Here is a 19,283-nt window from a genome sequence, read left to right on the forward strand (position 1 = left end):
CCCTCACATGCAATGACCAGACCTTCCACTCACTAATGAGTTCCTCAACCCTTCTTCTCAGTATTTCTCTTGACATGTAAGTCTTTCCTCAACTGTGGCAAAGACAAATTCCCTATTTGAATCTAAATTTAGGACATCTGGGGGCACCTTGGTAGCTGAGTTGGTTAAGTGTCTGCCTTCAGCTCAGGTCATAGTCCCAGGGTCCTGGGATCAAGCCCCACATCGGGCTCCCTGCTCAGCAGGTAGTCTGTTTCTTCCTCTGCTCCACCCCCACTTGTGCACTCACTCTAAAAATAAATTAATGACATCTGTGCAGGCCCCACAGTCACCAGCATGCCAAAGAACTTGGCTGAGAACCACTGACCCTGACCTACGTTATTTTTACCACAAATCAGTGATAAATACCTCTCTTCCTATATGTGAACATCCCAGTGAAAAGCCTAGATCTGCTCCTATACCAGACTTCTTCAGACTCCTTGTTTTGTGCCAACTGGAAGGGCTGGAAATAGTCTGGAGCCATTGCTACAATACCAAAGTTCAGTTTGTCTTAAAAGTCCACTAACTACCAAGCTAATCCACCAAATGTAATGGAGTGGTCCCAGGACAGAATTAAAACTAGTTTTACTAGTAAAGCTGGACAATCAGTTGGGGATTATGAAGTGAAGAGACAATTCCATTTACACAGTTGGTCATTAAAAACATCCTACAGGGATGCCTGGGTGGCTCAGGCCATGATCCCAGGGTTTTGGGATCAAGTCCTGTGTCGGGAGTCTGCTTCTCCCTCTCCCTCTCCCTCTGCCCCTGCTTGTGGTCTCTGTCTCTTGCTCAGACTCTCTCCCAAATAAATAAAATCTTAAAAGAAAAAAAAAAAAAACTTCCTATAAAGTAAGACATTTTACATGCAAGCCAACTTGTGGGATATGGAGACAAGAGTTTGGGGGCAGGTGAGATGCTTCTAGTCACTGATTGCAAATGACCATCTTCTACAGTCAGCAATTAATAGCTATGAAAGACCAAACCTTCGTGCCAGTGGTTAAAAAGAAATCTTTATTTTACAAAATTAAAAACATAAATAATATTTACAAGCATCTTAAATACCAGTTTATAATACTTGACATTTTCGAATCATTTGGAACTGAGTTTTCATAAGCTTTTAAAATGTAAGACTATTCATCCACTTCAGTGAGTTACCAGTTTTCATTTTGACCATTTCAAAGGGGTTTTTGGTTTTTCTAAATTGTCTATACTGTAGTCATTCAAAAAACAATACAATGTACTTTTTAAATGACTAGTTTAAAAAAAAAAAAAATCACAGTCCTGAGCTTCCTACCCCAGTTGTGGGATATTACTCCAAGAGAACTCTAACCAAATTCCTTACTGCCCTGTCTACATGTACCACTATTAACTTTTTAAAGACTCACATTCTTGGTACTCACATAATCAGTCTCCCTAACTTCTCCTCAGGTTTGCCAAAAGGAAAAGCAGGGAGAACAAACAGACGTGGAAAAAACACAGATGACCATCTGAAATCACATTACTGAAAATATAAGACTTATGGTCCAAAATTCTGATCTTATTTCGTTCAGGAGCAAATCCAGGATATTTTATTATATTAAAACTTAAAATGATTTCAAATGACGGACATGTGACAGCAAATCTCAGTGGCACAATGGAACCAGACTTTAAAGACGCGTAAAGTGGTTAACTTAATACCCATTCTGGAGTCCCTCATGAATACAAGGGTAGACAGATCCAGAAGAATTTTGTTTTTAATAAAAGTTTTCATTACCGGTCTTCAAAATTTCAGTACTAATTCATTTCCACATAATAGCACATAATCCAAGACTAAAAAAGTGTGAGGAAAGTAAATGTCCTAGAGAAAGGTAAAAAAAAAAAAAAAAAAAAAAAAAAAAGGAAGGGAAAAAAAAAAAAAAAAAAAAAAAAGGAAGGGAAAGACATCTATAATCCACTTCACAAAAGCACCATTTTGTTCCACCGTCCCTGGAAGCCCTCAGCTGAGAATCACATCAAAAAGTCTTCATCCTCAGAGAGTAGCAAGATTTAAAAGAAGAAGAATGACAACAGATAAAGAATTATATATATTTTACTAGTCTGTTTCTGACTTGTCCTGGATATTTAAAAAGGTGTCAAATGAGCCATGGATGCTGGTGGCAGGAAGCAACTGGAGAGGCTTGGGGATGAGGAACAGGGAAGACTTGTTTACAAATTCAGAGTAAACTCCCCTCTTCTGGATCTAAAAGACATCTTTTGTCTTCAATACAACAAAAGTCTTTCTGTCATCGCAGATGGTAGGTACGGTTTGCTCAAAAGAAGCGTTTTCTCTTGGGGAGGAAGAGAAGTACACACAGTCAGCATATAAGCACCACTCTGGGACCAGGCCCGCCCTGCAGAGGCTCGCCGCCATCACTGCTGCATGTTGTTGATGATCGCCAGGATGCTCATCTTCTCCTGGGCAGAGTCCACATCCTCATTCTGCTTCTGGGCCACTCCTGTGCCTAGGCCATAGAGACGCCCACAGTACTTGGCATCATCAATACTGTCCTCAAAAAACAACTGCAGGATAGGACAGAGAACCCATGGTGAGAATCCCGCCAAGAGTCACGCCAAGTCTCAACACTACTACATCAGCACCTCCCAGTCTCAAAGCCCTGAAAATCTACCCAACTAGAAAGTAACTTCATAAAGAAAGGCTCCAAACCTCTCCTCTACATAGTCTTTTCATGCTCCTTTCTTAATATACAGGCTCTCCTTTCTGAACAGACTTCTACTCTCCATGAGTTCTTTTACTGCCAGGGTCCGTGGGCCGCTGCCGCTGTTTAGTCCAGCCACCTCCATCTCCTCCCTTCTCTTTAACAAGCAGTGCAGTGCTTAAGAGCTTGGGCTTTATACTCACTGGGTGATCTTCAACTGTCCTTCAGCCATGGTTCCCTATCTTTAAAACGGGATAACAGTGGGCTGTTACAAGTGAGATACTGGATATTACACACTTCAGCAGGGTATCTTGACCCTGGCCCTACTGGGCAGGATATAATTCCTTGTTGCGGGGCATGGAGGGGAGCCGTCCAGTGTACTGTAGTACTGCAGAACGTTCAGCAGTGTCCCTGGCCAGGAGTGCGCCTCCCCTCTGCTGCTCCAGACTGTGACAACCAAAAATGTCTCCAGACATTGCCAAAGGAACCTCGGGGGAGCACGATGCCACCAGCTTTGTTCTTCTTTCTCAAGACTGCTTTGGCTATTTGGGATCTTCTGTGGTTCCACACAAATTTTAAGATCATTTGTTCTATTTCTGTGAAAAATGCCATTGGAATTCTGAGAGAGATTGCAATGAATCTGTAGACTGCTTTGGATAGTATGGACATTTTAAGAATATCAATTCTTCCAGGGGCGCCCGGGTGGCTCAGTTGGTTAAGTGTCTGCCTTCGGCTCAGGTCATGATCCCAGGGTCCTGGGACTGAGTCCCATGTCGGGCTCCCTGCTCAGTGGGGAGTTTGCTGCTCCCTCTCCCCCTGGCCCTCTCTCTGCTCATGGAATAAAATCTTTTTTAAAAAAAATGAATATTAATTCTTCCAATCCATGAGCACCAAATATCTTTCCATTTATTTGTGTCTTCTTCAATTTCTTTCATCAATGCCTTATAGTTTTCAGGGTACAGGTCTTTTACTCCTTTGCTAAATTTATTCCTAGGTACTTTATTGTTTTTGATGCAATTATAAATGGGATTCTTTCTTGATTTCTTTCTGTTAGCTCAATATTAATATACACAAACACAAGATATTTGTATACTGATTTTATATCTTGAAATTTTACTGAGTTTGTTTATTAGTTCTAAGAACTTTTTGGGGGACTCTTTAGAGTTTTCTATGTATAATATCATGCCATCTGAAAATAGTGACAGTTTTACTTCCTCAATTCCAATCTGGATCCCTTGTATTTTTTTTCTTGCCTAATTACGCTGGCTAGGACTTCCAATACTATGTTAAATAAAAGTGGCGAGAGTGAGCATGCTTGTGTTGTTCCTGATCTTAGAAGAAAACCCTTCAGCTTGTCACGGAATATGTTAGCTGCCAGACATTTGACAATTCAAAGAACTTAAGCATAAAGTGAGTGTTCAAACAAATGTGCTCGTATTAGAGAAATCAGAAGAAAAGCAAATCACTGTAAGAAGGAGAACTGCTAAGAACAAGCACATGTCTAGACTTGAATATGCTAATAAGAAGTCTCCATTTCAGGATGTCTTTGCCTCCCAAACTACATTTAATATACTGAACATCATAACAAACAAACCAAACAACTGCTTTCAAAGTGGTCATCAACTTCCATCAGAACTATAAATTTTCAACACATCTCAGCCCACAAAGATAACCCACACCTCCTTACCTCTTTCATCCTGAAGAACGCCATTCCTGTCAGCAGTGAGTCTGAGCCTGCCTGGTGTTGCCTTCCAATTCTCTGCAAATCCAACTGATCGGCGACTTCCTGGAGACCACCCTGCAGACGGAAAGAAACCAAAGAGTACTTCAGACCCACCACTCCTCTACTGGAGTCAACTCCACTTTTTAGTTTAATTCTTTTGGTGATGACAATTGGGAACAGGTTACTTACTAAGGCCTTATGCCAGCAATATCCCCTTTTTTAACCCTCCAAACAATATACTGTGTTATATTTCACTTTTCACTCCTTTCTTTTATATATCATTAATTGTGTCAGACCTCTGCCCTGTTTTAAAGTCCTAACAGCTATAAAACAAGATTGAGGAAATAGTAAATACCAATCCAATTCTAGACAGAAAACCTCTTATGTCAACAATTTATTAGGGTGCTGAGTTCTTGAACTATCGAGGGTTAAGAACCCCTCTGAGAGTCTGGTACACTACAGACCCCGTCCCTAACAAACTACATATACACCTTACATTGCCAACTGTTTCACTAGGTTTGTGGACCGTAAGTGAAGAATGTCTCCCTCAGAATAAGAGAAGTAGAGGGCCCCCTTCATGCCCAGATTAAAGACGTTCACCACACAAATCCCTGTGCCAATCAACTCTATATACACCCACTCCAGCACAATGTTGGCACCTAGCAGGCACTGAAGAATGTGTAAGTGGCAATAAATAAATAAATAATAATTTAATTTCTAAAAATAGTGATAAAGCAAAATGACAAGTCTGTTTTGTCTTTTTTATTGTTACTAATATTAAGAAAAATATTGTGTACCTTAAGATTTTTGCAACTCTTCATCAAGTATTTCACATCATAAATGGATGGGAAAAAAAGGTTCAGAATATGAAAGAATTCATGTTCCTCTTCTGGCAAACGAGAATCCGTAAGTAATTTTACCATGTAGCCAAAATCATAGCCACTACAGGAGAGAATGAGGCAATGAGGTGAAAAAGCAGCAATCACCAGGCCCCAGAGTTCAACTGCTTCATTTCTCAAAACTTAATGGTGTTACCTCATGAGTAACTTTCAGTCTTCCAAGTAGTTTATCCTACTGTAATCTGAACTTTCCCTTAAATAACAACAAACCAGACTAATATGAGAGACATAGAAGAGAACCCAAGGGGTTTCAAATTTGGGTTCTCTTCGTCATAAACTTTAGGCCAGCCATTTAAAGGACAAGAAAAAGATGATCAAGTGCTCTGATCCCCCCAGTCACCATCTTTCCACTTGAAATGTACCCACTGATAGCCACATGATGGAGCCCAGTACTATGTGAAACAAACCAGTATAAGCTCCAAAGTATTTTTTAAAAAACTGCAACATGGGCAAGTTACCATTTGAACTCGGTAACTGCTTCATAAGTGACCAAAAGAAGATAGCCAATAGGACTGCAGAAATAACATAAGAATGCAATTCCCTGTTCCCAAAGCAAGAGAAATACACATTATCTGGGACTAACCTATGAAATGAAAGCCATTTGACGTTGTCACAGAGAACCACCCCTGATGTCATAAGCAGCTCTGCAAAGTGCAATGTGTCAATCCCTTCCTCTTCATGCTTCTGAAATTGCAGTCCAGAGTTAGCAAGGAGATCTATGGAATCCTGGGAGTACATGTCCTCTCTAAAAAAGAAGGCATTCACTTCTTAGCTGGTAGATAATCTAAGAGAAGTAGTGGGCAGCAATATTAACATCACCTTATAATTACAGAACAAGTACTCTTGAAATGCTTTCATAATTTAAGAACAGATCATTCATTCTTTCCAGTATTCCAGCAAGCATGCAAAGTAATCTTATCTCTGTGGCTGATGGAAAAGTGAGACTTGCCTCCACAAAATAAATTTTTAATTATAAAAGATCCACATTTCCCCATTATTTACAGAAAAACAGAATCGACCAATTCAAAAATATTTAAAACACCAGAAAATTTTTTAAAATGTTACATCATAGAAAAAACTGTTAATAACTCAGTTTATATATCCTTGAAGACTATGTTCTCTACCTACACATACACACCTCCATCCCTGTATCTACCAGCACAGACCATGTTTCCAGACCAAAGCTCACAGATATACCACATCCTTTGCAACTCTGGCATAATATTCCACTGTAGAGATACATCCATCAATTTAAACAGAGGAATATTTATAATACCATGTATCGCAAAAGTAGGGAAATAAGTTATATAACTTTTTCCACTAGATTTCAGTGTTTTTTCATTTGTTTTTCACATAAACTTAGGACAGACAACTGGAAAAAAAAAACACAATCTTACTTTTTTCTACTAAATTAAAACCAATGTTGAATCATTGTTTTGTTTCACCTAAAACAAGCATGTTTTAAACACATACATAAACTCTACAATAACAAACAACCCTTATTTTCATTTGTGTATTAATTACCATTAAGGTATAAATAACAGGCTTTGGTGATGGACTAAAAAAAAAAATGCAGTTAAAGATGCAGATCATCTCCCCAAATTATTCCTGAACATCAAACAAATTTCCAAAGCACATGAACAATCAAAAAATTATCCCTGAGCCATCAAATGCTCCTGGTGCCATTCAATAAAGCAGTACTTGAGTACTGTGGCCCAATCAGAATTACACTAAACCTACCTTATACAATCAGCAAAATGATAGTCTCCCCTAAATTTTCCCCTTAAAAAATTACATGATCCTAGGGCACCTGGGTGGCTGTCAGTTAAGCATTCGACTCTTGATTTTGGCTCAGGTCATGATCTCAGGGTCTGAGATGAGCTCTGCATCGGGCTCTGCACTAACTGCAGACTCCTTCTGGCCCTCCCCAACCCTCCCCTGCCCCCACATGCAAGCTCTCTCGCGTGCTCTCTCTCTCTCTCTTAGGGAAAAAAAAAACAATTACATCATCCTCAAAAAATTAAAAACAGAACTACCAAATGATCCAGCAATCCCACTTCTGGGTATATGTCCAAAAGAATGAAAAGGACGGTTGTGAAGATGTTTGCACATCCATGTTCATGGCAGCACTACTCCCTACAGTCAAGAGGTGGAAACAACCTAAATGTCCATCAGTGAATGAACAGATAAACAAAATGTGGTCCAAATATACAATGGAATATTATTCAGTCTTAAAAAGGAAGGAAATTCTGCAATATGCCACAAGATGGATGAATCTTAAGGCTATCATACTAAGTGAAATACGCCAGTCACAAAATGACAAATACTGTATGATTCCACTTATATGAGGTAGCTAAAACAGTCAAATTCATAGAAACAGAAAGTAGTATGGTGGTTCACCAAGATCTGGTGAAGAAGAAAAAGGAGAGTTGTTTAATGGGTACAGAGTGTCCACTGTGCAAGATGAGAAAGTTCTGGGTGTCTGCTTCACAACAACGCAAACATACTTTAACACTACTGAACTGCAAACTTAAAAATGGTTGAGATGGTAAATTTTATGTTACGTGTTTTTAACCATATTTTTAAAACATCAAAATTCCCTTCAGTTTCAACTACCCTTAATTAACATCTACTCCTTATCTCCTTATTTCTTCTATAATAAAAGATAACAATAATCCTGTTTTACAGATAAGGAAACTGAATTACAGAAGGTAAAATTACTAACCCCAAATCACCCAGCTGAAAAATGGCAGAACTGCAATTCATCTCCTAACTGGAGAATTAACTTTACTTTTTCATTTTAAACAGCCTTATTAAGCTATAATTCACATACTAACCATTTACTCATTTAAGGTATATGCTTCTGGGGCGCCTGGTTGGCTCAGTCAGTTAAATGTCTGCCTTCGGCTCAGGTCATGATCCCAGGGTGCTGGGATGGAGTCCCACATCGGGCTCCCTCCTCATCAGGGAGCCTGCTTCTTCCTCTACCCCTCCCCCCTGCTTGTGATCTCTCTCTCCCTCTCTCAGATAAATAAATAAAATCTTTTAAAAAAATAAAATGAAAATAAAGTATACACTTCAGGGTGCCTGGGTGGCAGTCAGTTAAGTGACCGACTCTTGGTTTCAGCTCAGGTCGTGATCTCAGGGTCCTGAGATGCATCAGGCTCTATCTACCCTCTGCACAGAGTCTGCTTAAGACTCTCTCTCCCTCTTCTTCCCCTCCACCTCCACCCCCATGCACACACACTCTCTCTCAAATAAATAAATCTTTTTTAAAAATTTTAAAAATAAAGTATACAATTCAATCACTTTTAGTATTTTCAGAGTTGTGCAACCACCCCCAGTCAAGCGTAAACCATTTTATCACCTCAAAAGAAAACCCATACCCATTATGCAATCACTCCCCACCACCCCATAATCTCACCACCCCCCTACATCCTAGACAACCACTGACCTATTCTGACTCTATCAATTTGCCTATTTTGAACATTTCATAAAAAGAGAATCCTACAATACGTGGTCTTTTGTATCTGGCTTCTTTCCCTTAGCATGTTTTCAAAACAAGTCAATGTATAACATATATTACTACTTTTTTCCTTTTGCTGTCCAATAACATTCCATGGCACGGATATATCATATTTATTTTATCCATTCATCAGTTCACAGACATTGGATTGTTTCTACTTTGGGGCCTTTACAAATAATGCTGTTATGAACACTCAAGTACAAGTTTTTGTACGGATGTATGTTTTCATTTCTCTTGGGTATATGCCTAGAAGTGGAACTGCTGGGTCATATGGTGACTCTATGTTTAACCTTTTGAGAAACTGCCTGTTTTCCAAAGAGGCTACACCATTTTACTTTCCCAATAGCAATATATGAGGGTCCTAATTTCTCTACACCCTTGCCAACATTTGTTGTGTCTTTTTTATTACAGCCACCTAGTGGGTATAAGGTGGTATCTCACTGTGGTTTTGATTTGCATTTCCCTCATGACTAATGATGGTGACCATCTTTTCATGGGTTTATTAGCCATATCTATATCTTCTTTGGAGAAATGTCTATTCAGATCTGATGCCCATTTTTAATTGGGTTGTCTTTTTATTGTTGACCTGTAAGAGTTCTTTAAGAGGGACTTTACTTTCTGAGATTCCTTATTCCATCCTCTATTTGACTGCTGTGTCCAACCCTTACCTGGTTTCAATGGAAACAAAACTTTATATTAATAAAATCAGTTAGAAATCACAGTCTGCACAAATGTAGCGGATCTAAGAATAACACTGAGAAATATTTCAGACACTTACGTAAGGTTAAATTTGAAGTTGAACTGCCAAGTGTTGATTCCAGAAGGATATTCTCCCTTTTCGTTTGTGAACGTAAGGCCCAGCTGGATAATTTTTAAAAGGTCAACATTGCACCGTAAAAGCTGATACTGGTAATCTATGGAACTACGAAATTCACCAATTGGTCGTACCACAACACCTGGAAATTCTGTGTCCTAGAAAAGGAAAAGGTCTCTCATCATAAGGTTTCACAAAACAGTGGATGCTAAATTGATCAATTTTATCTTAATTTATAAAAGTTATGTGACAAAACCCACGCTTGGGCATAAATACCTATATTAAAATACTGATCTCATTGATATCTACACAAGTATCTATCTACACAAGGAGTACTAGAATCATGAAGTTTTACGCAGCAACTTGGAGAACCTAGGCAGGATGTGAGTAAGAGTAGTTGACTACAGATTAATTAAGAACACTCTACATTCATATACAGTGAATTAAAAAAAGTTTAGGTTGAGAACACTGTATGAATAAAAATACAAATAGAGGAAAATGAAACAGCCATTCAGAAAAAAACAATAGCTACATTTACTTTGAGTAAAAAGCCTGGAACATGATCACAGACAGTTTTAAACACGAGGCTAAAGACTGACTGCTTATGAGTAATGGGGACTTGGGCAAACTAGACAGTGCACGCCTCCTCTAGAAGAGGCCCTTAATATCACCATGACATACACCTGCCTCTCCGGCCACTCCATACAGACAGGAATGTGGATCCTGTAATGCCAAATCGTCCCATTTTTTTCCAGAGATGCCAGAAATCTGGACTTTTAAAAGAGATCTCTTAATTTTTACATGCTGATAGCTAATTTTTAAAAACAATTTTTAAACACCGTCAAATTCACCATATCTGCGGGACAGATGTGCACTTTAGGCTGACATAACTTCTGCCTTAAACACTATTAAACACAAAGTAACATTACAAAAAATCTAAGATGCTAGAGGTTACATCCTTCTCAGACACACTGGCTACCCTGATGTTTCATAAAAGCATCACAACCTTCCACCAAGCTTAATCTATCATGGCTTTAGTGTAATCCTTTCTTTCAAAATCTCACACTGAACATTCCCTAAGTCCATAGCAAAGGTAGTCAAACAGAGTTGAGCTCTTTACCATGGCAATATAACTGTAACTGAGCACAATTTCTCGGATCTTCCTCATCTCTTCTTCTAGATTGCTGGCCCAGACTTCACAGATAACTTGGCTGTTCTCCACAAGTGCTGCAGGCATCTTGAAGAAACTCGAGAGGTCGCTTTCAGCTGACTCTGTTAGAGAGGGTAAGCTGATGGTTGATCTGACCTAGACGAAAACATTTTGAAATCACATAAATTTAAACACTGGCATAATGTCAACAAAACAAAGATCAAAAAAAAAAAAATCACTTCATCAGTTTAAGCTAAAACATTAAGACTATTATATTTATATTCATTCTCCATTTTATACAGGGAGGAAACCTGCCTTTGTCAAAACAAAGACACACACACACACACACATACACACACACACACTGTTCTTGAACTCAAAGAAACTAAAACTACTTAAGAAATCTAAAGAAACTGGGGTGTCTGGCTGCCTCAGTTGGTTGAGTATGTGACTCTTCATCTCAGGGTTGTATGTTTGAGACCTATGTTGGGTGTAGAGATTACTTAAAAATAAAATGAAAGAAAAGAAAAGAAAAGAAAAGAAAAGAAAGAAGGAAGGAAGGAAGGAAGGGAGGAAGAGAGAGAGAGAGAAAGAGAGAAAGAAAGAAGGAAGGAAAGAAGGAAGGAAGGAAGGGAGGGAGGAAGAGAGAGAGAGAGAGAAAGAGAGAAAGAAAGAAGGAAGGAAAGAGGAAGGAAGGAAGGAAGGAAGGAAGGAAGGAAGGAAGGAAGGAAGGAAGAAAGAAAGAAAGAAAGAAAGAAAGAAAGAAAGAAAGAAAGAAAGAAAGAAAGAAAAGCAAGCTGAAGACATTTTCAGCACAGAAGTGAAACCACTACCCTAAACCAGTATTTGAGCCCTTTTCAGACTATCTAAAGACTAAAATAGGTCCCAGTGACCACAAATATTCCCTTATCTATGACTTTCACATCACTTTGCACAGAGACCAAATCATGGAAACATTTTTAAAGGAATCACTTTAGCCAGTTTAAATGTACCGGGATCTCTGAAAGCCTGAAAGAATGTAGACCTAAACTCTCACACGTAAGTCTTAACAACTACATAGTGAATATGGTCATGGGACTCCTCCCTCTGGCCCCTATAAAAGGGGAAATTCTTTTTCTCCACAATCCAAAAGTCAAATATAACTACAGGCAATTGACTAACTTAATATAGGGCCTCTTTAGATTTGTGCAAACAGATCACGAAGTGAGGGATTCAAGTGGTAAAAACCAACCCCACCTGCTAATTTGAAACTTCAACCACCACAATGAAAATAAGAATTGGAATAAGAATAAGAATGTCTACTCTTAAACACATAATAATATAAAGAAACTAAGCAATTCAACAATAGGAATAGAGAAGATGGCAAGTATAAATAATTCAACCAGAACGCATAATGAGTTATAGTGCATATTCTGGGAGGAAACTACAGAGGAGAACAGTATTCTGCAAGATAAAACTCAACATGATTCGGCTTCGGAGTAATGTTGTTATTATAATAATGTGATGCTTAGTTATAAAAAGACCAAAAGGAGCTTATCATAAAAGCCTTTATTTAAAAGGGCAACCCCACCACATGGCTCCTCGATATAAGAGTGGGCTCTAGTATATAGATATATATCCAGAGGAAAATTCTTAGAAACAGTAAAATGAATCTTTACTTCCTAATTTCAAGACAGGCAGATGCAACAGTAAGAATCTGGATCAAAACAAAATTCTCATTCTCAAATGTCTTCATTTCTCTGAGAAAATTCTGAGAAACTGATCTTTTGGTTTGTCAGCAACCCTAAAAGATTCCATTTATTCAAGGTACCCAACACTTCAAGAGATGTTTCTCTGAAATTATAATAGACTGACTATAATTACTCTGAAACTTAAGTAGACTGTGGTAACTTCCTAACAAATATGAGTGGACACTTCTTAAAGGTAGATTCCATTTCTTCTCATTTCAGTCCTGTACACGATGGGCATGAATTAAAGGCTTGCCAATTAACAAATAAAGAACATCTGAAAAGGGCAGAAGTTCACACTGAGTGTGGAGTAAATTCCACGATATGACCATAATTAGGAAAATGTTAGGACTCTGATTAGATTCTAAACTGTGTTTAAGGTTTAAGGTTTTCCCCAGAAGGAGGGCACAAAGCCATATCTATGCCCATTAATGTTAAATCAGTACCACTTCACTTCCTTATTTTCCTAACTTAAACAATGTACTTTCTTTTTGGTGTCATTTCAAGCACAACCATAAACTACTTTAGGGAAAGTGGGTATGACTGTGAAGACATTTCCATAAAAGCAAAGCAGCAAAAGGGACCCAAGCAAAAAAATGCCTTTGGTCTTGAAACAGAAAAAAGCAGGCCTATAAAGAAGACAATTAGGTATTTACACTAAACCCTTAGAACCAGGTTCCCCAGCTCAGAAGCTCTTCAGGTTGTGTCAAAAGAACTCAGGAAATAATCTGAAGAGGCTCCGTCTGGTCAAAGAAAAGATATATAAAAGATATATATATACACAAAAGATAATATGAACACCATTATGAATAGTCACTACAATGTCTTCAAACTTCTAAGACAGTTCACTATGAACTCATGGATTTTTTTTTTTAATTTTATTTATTTGAGAGAGAATGAGAGCACACAAGCAAGGAGAGCAGCAGAAGGAGAAGCAGGAGGCAAGGGGGCCTAAATCCTAGGACCCCGAGATCATGACCTGAGCCCAAGGCAAATGCTTAACCAACTGAGCCACCCAGGCACCCCTGAACTCATACATTAAAAACTAAGAAAATAAACTTTACTGGTCACCAATGGAGAATGCTGGTTAATCAATTTATTTTTTTAAATATGTATCTTGTCTTTCCTATATAAATTGTACTAAGTAACTAAAGAAGTTTCTTTTAATAGAAGTTATAAAACTAATGACTATGGAATCATAGAATATCACTGTTTTGTAGCTCCTAAAGAATTCACAGATCTAGGCAATAATCATAATGGCATCTATATGGATATTCAGAAAAGGTAAATCTATAAAGGCAGAAAGTAGACTACAGCGATGAATGGGATTGGGCATTAACTGTAAATCGCATAAGGTTATCTTACTGAGGTGACAGGTTACCAAACTCAACTACCTGATGACTGCACAACTCTGTAAATTTACTAAAAATCGCTCAACTCTACGTTTTATAGTATGTAAATAATACTTCAATAAAGTTGTTAAAATATCACAATGGCTGTAATAACCACAGAAAGAGACAACCAGGTATCATGTGCCTCCTGACAGAACACATCACCACAATGAATTACGCTTACAAAAAAAAAATCTAAGTTGAGGGGCACCTGGATCGCTCAGTCGGTTAGGTGTCCCACTCTTGATTTTGGCTCAGGTCATGATCTCAGGGTCCTGGGATCAAACCCTGCAGTGGGCTCTCTGTTCAGCAGGGAGTCTGCCTGGGATTCTCTGCCTTTCCCTCTGTCCCCACTCCCTCCCCCCCCTCACACCCGCGTGCTCATGCTCTCTAAAATAAATAAAATCTTTTTTAAAAAAAATTTAACTTGAATCTGACCAAACCTCTAGACCAGTTTACAGGAAATGAAGAGGACAGAGGAATTTGTTAAAGGATACCACAGAAAGACAATCAGCAAAATCCAGAAACTACTGTGGGAAACTACAGAATAACCCAGCTTCTGCAACAAATTTTAAGAAATAAAAAACTCTCGAGAGACTTATCAACCAATCAAAATCTATAGACCCTAATTAGATCTTTAAACAAACCGTTAGAAACTTTTTTTAAAAAAGTGACATTTTCAAGACAAAAGTCTGAACAATTGCTGGTTTTGATTTTTTGTTTGGGGGTTTTTTGCTTTTTTTGGTGTTATATTGTCGTGGTTTTTTAATTTATTTTTATTTTTTTAAGATTTTACTTATTTATTTGACAGACAGAGAGCGAGCACAAGCAGGGGGAGCAGCAGGCAGAGGGAGAGGGAGAAGCAGGCCTCACTGAGCAGGGAGCCTGATGTGGGGCTCAATCCCAGTACCCCGGGATCATGACCTGAGCCAAAGGCAGACACTTAACGACTAAGCCACCCAGGCTCCCCTGTCATGGTTTTTTTAAAAAGAGTCCTTATCTTTTAGAGATAATGTTAAACAGATGTAGGTGATATGATATGAAATATGGGGTTCTGCTTCAAAATTTACAGTGGAGAAATCTCACGACAACTTTGTACAGTGGTATCTTCCTCTACCTTTTACAGATAAGAAAACTGAAATTCAGAGACATTAATTTTAAAAGGCACTATCATGGCTTTCATTTCCAAAAAAAATTTTTTTAAAAAAGCTAAGCCATGGGGTGCCCACGGGGCTCAGTCCATTGGGCATCTGCTGTCCCTCAGGTCATGATCACGGAGTTCTGGGATGGAACCCCGCATTGTTGGTTCCCTGCTCAGCAGGGAGTCTGCTTCTCCCTCTCCCTCTGCCCCTCCTCAATGCTCGTGCTCTCTCTCTCAAATAAATAAAACCTTAAAAAAAAAAAAAAAGCTAAGCTACTTTCAAAAAGCTGACCCTTGTTACACATATCTGATAAATATGGAACACAAGTGCAGACCACTGGCAAAAATACGTAAGACATCCTTGCACCAAACCCTTATCTAGAAAAATTGTGGGGAAATTGCTTGCAAATCCCAAAATGCAGTGCCACTCAAAAATTGAAAAGGAATCACATTATGCACATTTAGCTTAGCATAAATTACTGGATATGCTAGACAAAGAGGAGAGAAATAACAATAAATGATGCCAGCAGTTTTGCCTGCCGCTTTCCACTCAGCGAGCACATGATCCAGAAGGATCCCAAGATGGGAATCACAAACATACTCTTCTCCTTGGTTAGTTAGTCTTCCTCCTTTATGCCTCTCAGTGCCAGCAGGGCACAGTAAACCTCACAATATGGAAGGACTCTACCCCATTCAAATACGTTTATTTGTGCAATACAGGCCTTAAACGTAAGCTAATTACTTTATCTGGGTTGCAAGCAGAGAAACAGTAATAAGTTTGAAAGCTGAAGGAAAAACTGCTAGATTTACCAAGAAACAGAATGTCCATCTATAACTTTACACCTTCCTAAGGAATGTTTAAGGATAACCATGATCACATGCAAAGTTTCCCTCACAGGCTGACATTAAACTTTGACTCCCACTTGAGCTACTCCACTCTATGAAACTCTGACTACCACACAAGCTACTCCACTCTATACGAAAGCAAAATACAAGCACTGATACCTGCTGTTTCTCAACACTGGACTGTTCAAGAAGGAAAGGTCACACACAGGAATTACTGAGGTCCCTGCGTTGTGCTGATCTGCTAGTAAAATCCGTGCAGATCGCTCTTGCTGACCTATAGTGTAAACTTCTCCAAAACAAAGCTCCTATTTACTCAGGAAAGCTCTAAAGAGCAACTACGAAGAAGGCCAACCGAAAGCTTTCTCTGCAAGCAATCCAGAGGACCACGTCTTGCTTAGGAAAAGAATGTTTGGTTTTTCCGGTTTTGTTTTGTTTAAGCCTAAGTGTGCAAGGAGACAATAAACATCACTTCCCCATTCTAGGGAATTGAACAAAGGCTTTGCCGCGCAAGGGTAAGATGGAAAAGGAAGTAGGAGCAAGTTACAAGAAATGGCAGCAGCTTGGAGGGTCCTCTCTATACACGGTGGCCCTCGCCGTCCTCCATCACTCCCGCCCCCAAAACAGTGTCCGAGGACAACTATCCTGAACTGAACCGCAGTTCAACCAGTTCTTAAAACCAACCATGTGGTCCAGGCCTCCAGAGCAATAGCTCTGTTCATAAACACAAAACGGCAAGGAAAAGTTGTGGGGCCAAAAGAACCAAGAAGCGGGAGGCCCGCAAGGTTCCAAACTCAAGTCCTCTCCCTTACACAGTCTGCCATCATCATTCTCTTCCCGTTCTGGATCACCCTCCCTCTCCAAACAACACTCATCCCACCCCTTCCCATGTACCCAGCTTTTTTTTCCCCCCAAAGCAAAGATATTAAAATTACAGGCTTTCACGCCAGAAAGACCTACGTTCGAACCCAGGCCACCAACTAGCTGTGTGGCTTTGCAGAAGTTACTTAACCTCTCTGGTGCCTCAGTTTTCCGGTCTTGTAAAATGGGTTCAATAACATACACCTCGGAGGACTGTAGTAGAGGTTAAGAGAATGAAGCATACAAGGTGCTTTATAAAGTCCTGGCACATAACACTAGAATATTATTGTGTGGTAGTGGGTGGTATTATTACCACTATTCGATGGGCCTTTCTGTTTTCGCACCCCCTGCCCCTCATTCACGCCCCCATTCCCCTTCCTTCCACAGGTCCCCGCTGGCCTCCCACACTCTCTCATCTCACGCTCCTCTCTGGTAAGCGCGAGCTCGCTTACCCTGAGCGGCTGGGCCCGCGAAGCGCGGGCTTGCGGGCAGGCGGGCAGAGTCCCCCGGGAGCGGCGGCGATGGCCTCTGACCCGGCGCTCTCCTCCTGCCCCGGATCCGCTCCGGGAACCGAGCGGGCCAGTGAGATGGGCTTCTTTGTGCCCAGAGCGGCCTTACGCACCGCCCACCTAAAAACCTGGCCGAACCACTCTACCCGCTGGATCCTCCCGACTCGCCTGCTCCTTTAGCGTCACTCCAGACGCGCGCGCGCGCCGGATCAAGCCTGCTCCTCCCTTTCTGCGCGCTCCGGAGACTCCGTGCGTGTTCGTCCAACCCGAGCTCGCGGGAGCAACGCGCAAGCGCAGAACCAAGAAGGCTCCCCGAAAACAGCGGGGCGGGGCGGCCTCGTAGGACGCATGCGGAACACGACCCGTGCTGGGCCTTGGCGCGTTAGTTGCACTGGCTCAATTCAATTAGCAACAGCACACTGTTTCAGTTCTCCTTCCGCGCGCCCACAGGAGGGGCGTGGTCTAGAACTAGCCCCCGCTCGGGTGGGCGTGGCCGAGGGCTGAGGAAGGGGCGTGGACCTTCTGACCAAATCCCGCAAATTGCAACGCCCTCTCGGCCCTGCTTTGATGGACCGTTAAAATCGTTGGCAGGAGCCAACCTTCCTTGTACTAATGCAGCCCCCTGGACCCCTCACTTACAAAACATCTATCTCCGGGCTTCTTTTCAGGCAAACAATTAGTTGGGGGTGGGACAGCACCCCCAAACCGAGTCTGGGTGACGTCCGGCAAGGTCCGCCTCCCTCCTCCCCGCCTCACAGAGTCCGCGAGCCCCGTTACCACAGCAACCGGCTCGCCCGGGCCTGCTCAAGTTACAAAGAGGACCCGGCCTCCGGTGGGGGAAGCGCCCGGCATTGCCAAGCGGTCTGAGGAGCTCCGAGACAGCGGACGCTCGGCAGGCCTTGCACATTTTCCTTGCGAGAGCACTGGGCTAAGGCCTGGCTTAGGAGCCCCTAGAGCCTCCACCCTCCCCCTGATCCTCTGAATCCTGCTTGGAGAGAGGGCGGTCTGCCAACACCTGTCCTTGGCAGCATTTGAGCAGGCTCCGGGGCGGCGCAGCCTCGCGTTCTCTAGCAGAGGCGAAGAAGACAAAGCACTGACTTCCTGCACACGGCTGTCAATTCTGAGCCTCCCTCCTAGCCTCTGCCGCTAGAGCTCTACCCTGCCTCGGAGACAGGCTCGGACTGCTCAAAGCAGGGCTCTAGCCATAGCCCTAGGTGCCTTCCCTTGAAGGGGGCGGTTGGTAAGTGGATAGCAAACTGACTCCCAAGCTACTGGGCCTTCTTGCTTTTAAACATTTCCTCCAGGGGCGCCTGGGTGGCACAGCGGTTAAGCGTCTGCCTTCAGCTCAGGGCGTGATCCCGGCGTTATGGGATCGAGCCCCACATCAGGCTCCTCCGCTATGACCCTGCTTCTTCCTCTCCCACTCCCCTGCTTGTGTTCCCTCTCTCGCTGGCTGTCTCTATCTCTATTGAATAAATAAATAAAATCTTAAAAAAAAAAAAAAAAAACTAGGAGGAAACGCTTCCATTTCCGAGGCCGGAGGCAGAGCAGGCCTTCAGTGGCAATTTCAAACTGGACTCCCAAAAGGTATTCTCCGGGGAGCGGAACTCCCACCCCCAGGCCCCAGAGTAGAGCATCAGACACACTTTCTGAACCCCACTCCTCTTCTCCCTTCCAAATGAGTGTCTGTCTATCTGTAACATAGGGATGTAACTATCTCATAAGGTTGTTGCTGTATTAATAAATGGAAAGAACATTCCGCACTGAGGAAGACATGTAAGTCTATTCAATAAACAATTGTTTCTGGCGTGTCTCTGTTGCTATGCCGGATACTCATTGTTTGTTAGCTCCGGTGCAGGCTTAACAATCAGTCCATTGAGCAATACTGGCATGGAGAAAGCAGGCAAAACCCTCCCACACCCCACCCATCTCGTGGGTTTCTCGTGTCTTTTCACCTGCTTGTAATTAGATTCTGGAGAGGACAGCCC

At 41.3% G+C, this 19,283-nt stretch overlaps 1 protein-coding gene across 1 annotated transcript; it reads right to left on the minus strand.

The window, feature by feature from the left end:
• Positions 1 to 1,027: 1,027 nt before the first annotated feature.
• Positions 1,028 to 17,460, minus strand: CNOT8 (CCR4-NOT transcription complex subunit 8). Its single transcript, XM_008692462.2, has 7 exons — positions 17,239 to 17,460; positions 10,794 to 10,979; positions 9,638 to 9,831; positions 5,917 to 6,078; positions 5,232 to 5,376; positions 4,399 to 4,509; positions 1,028 to 2,574 (listed from the first exon to the last, which is right to left on the minus strand). Exons 2-7 carry the CDS (start codon positions 10,908 to 10,910, stop codon positions 2,425 to 2,427), a joined length of 879 nt encoding a protein of 292 aa, XP_008690684.1. The 5' UTR covers positions 10,911 to 10,979; positions 17,239 to 17,460; the 3' UTR covers positions 1,028 to 2,424.
• Between the last annotated feature and the right edge of the window lie 1,823 nt (positions 17,461 to 19,283).

This window comes from Ursus maritimus, unplaced genomic scaffold (genome assembly GCF_017311325.1).
Source record: "Ursus maritimus isolate PB19 unplaced genomic scaffold, ASM1731132v1 scaffold_15, whole genome shotgun sequence".
Classification (NCBI taxonomy): domain Eukaryota; kingdom Metazoa; phylum Chordata; class Mammalia; order Carnivora; family Ursidae; genus Ursus; species Ursus maritimus.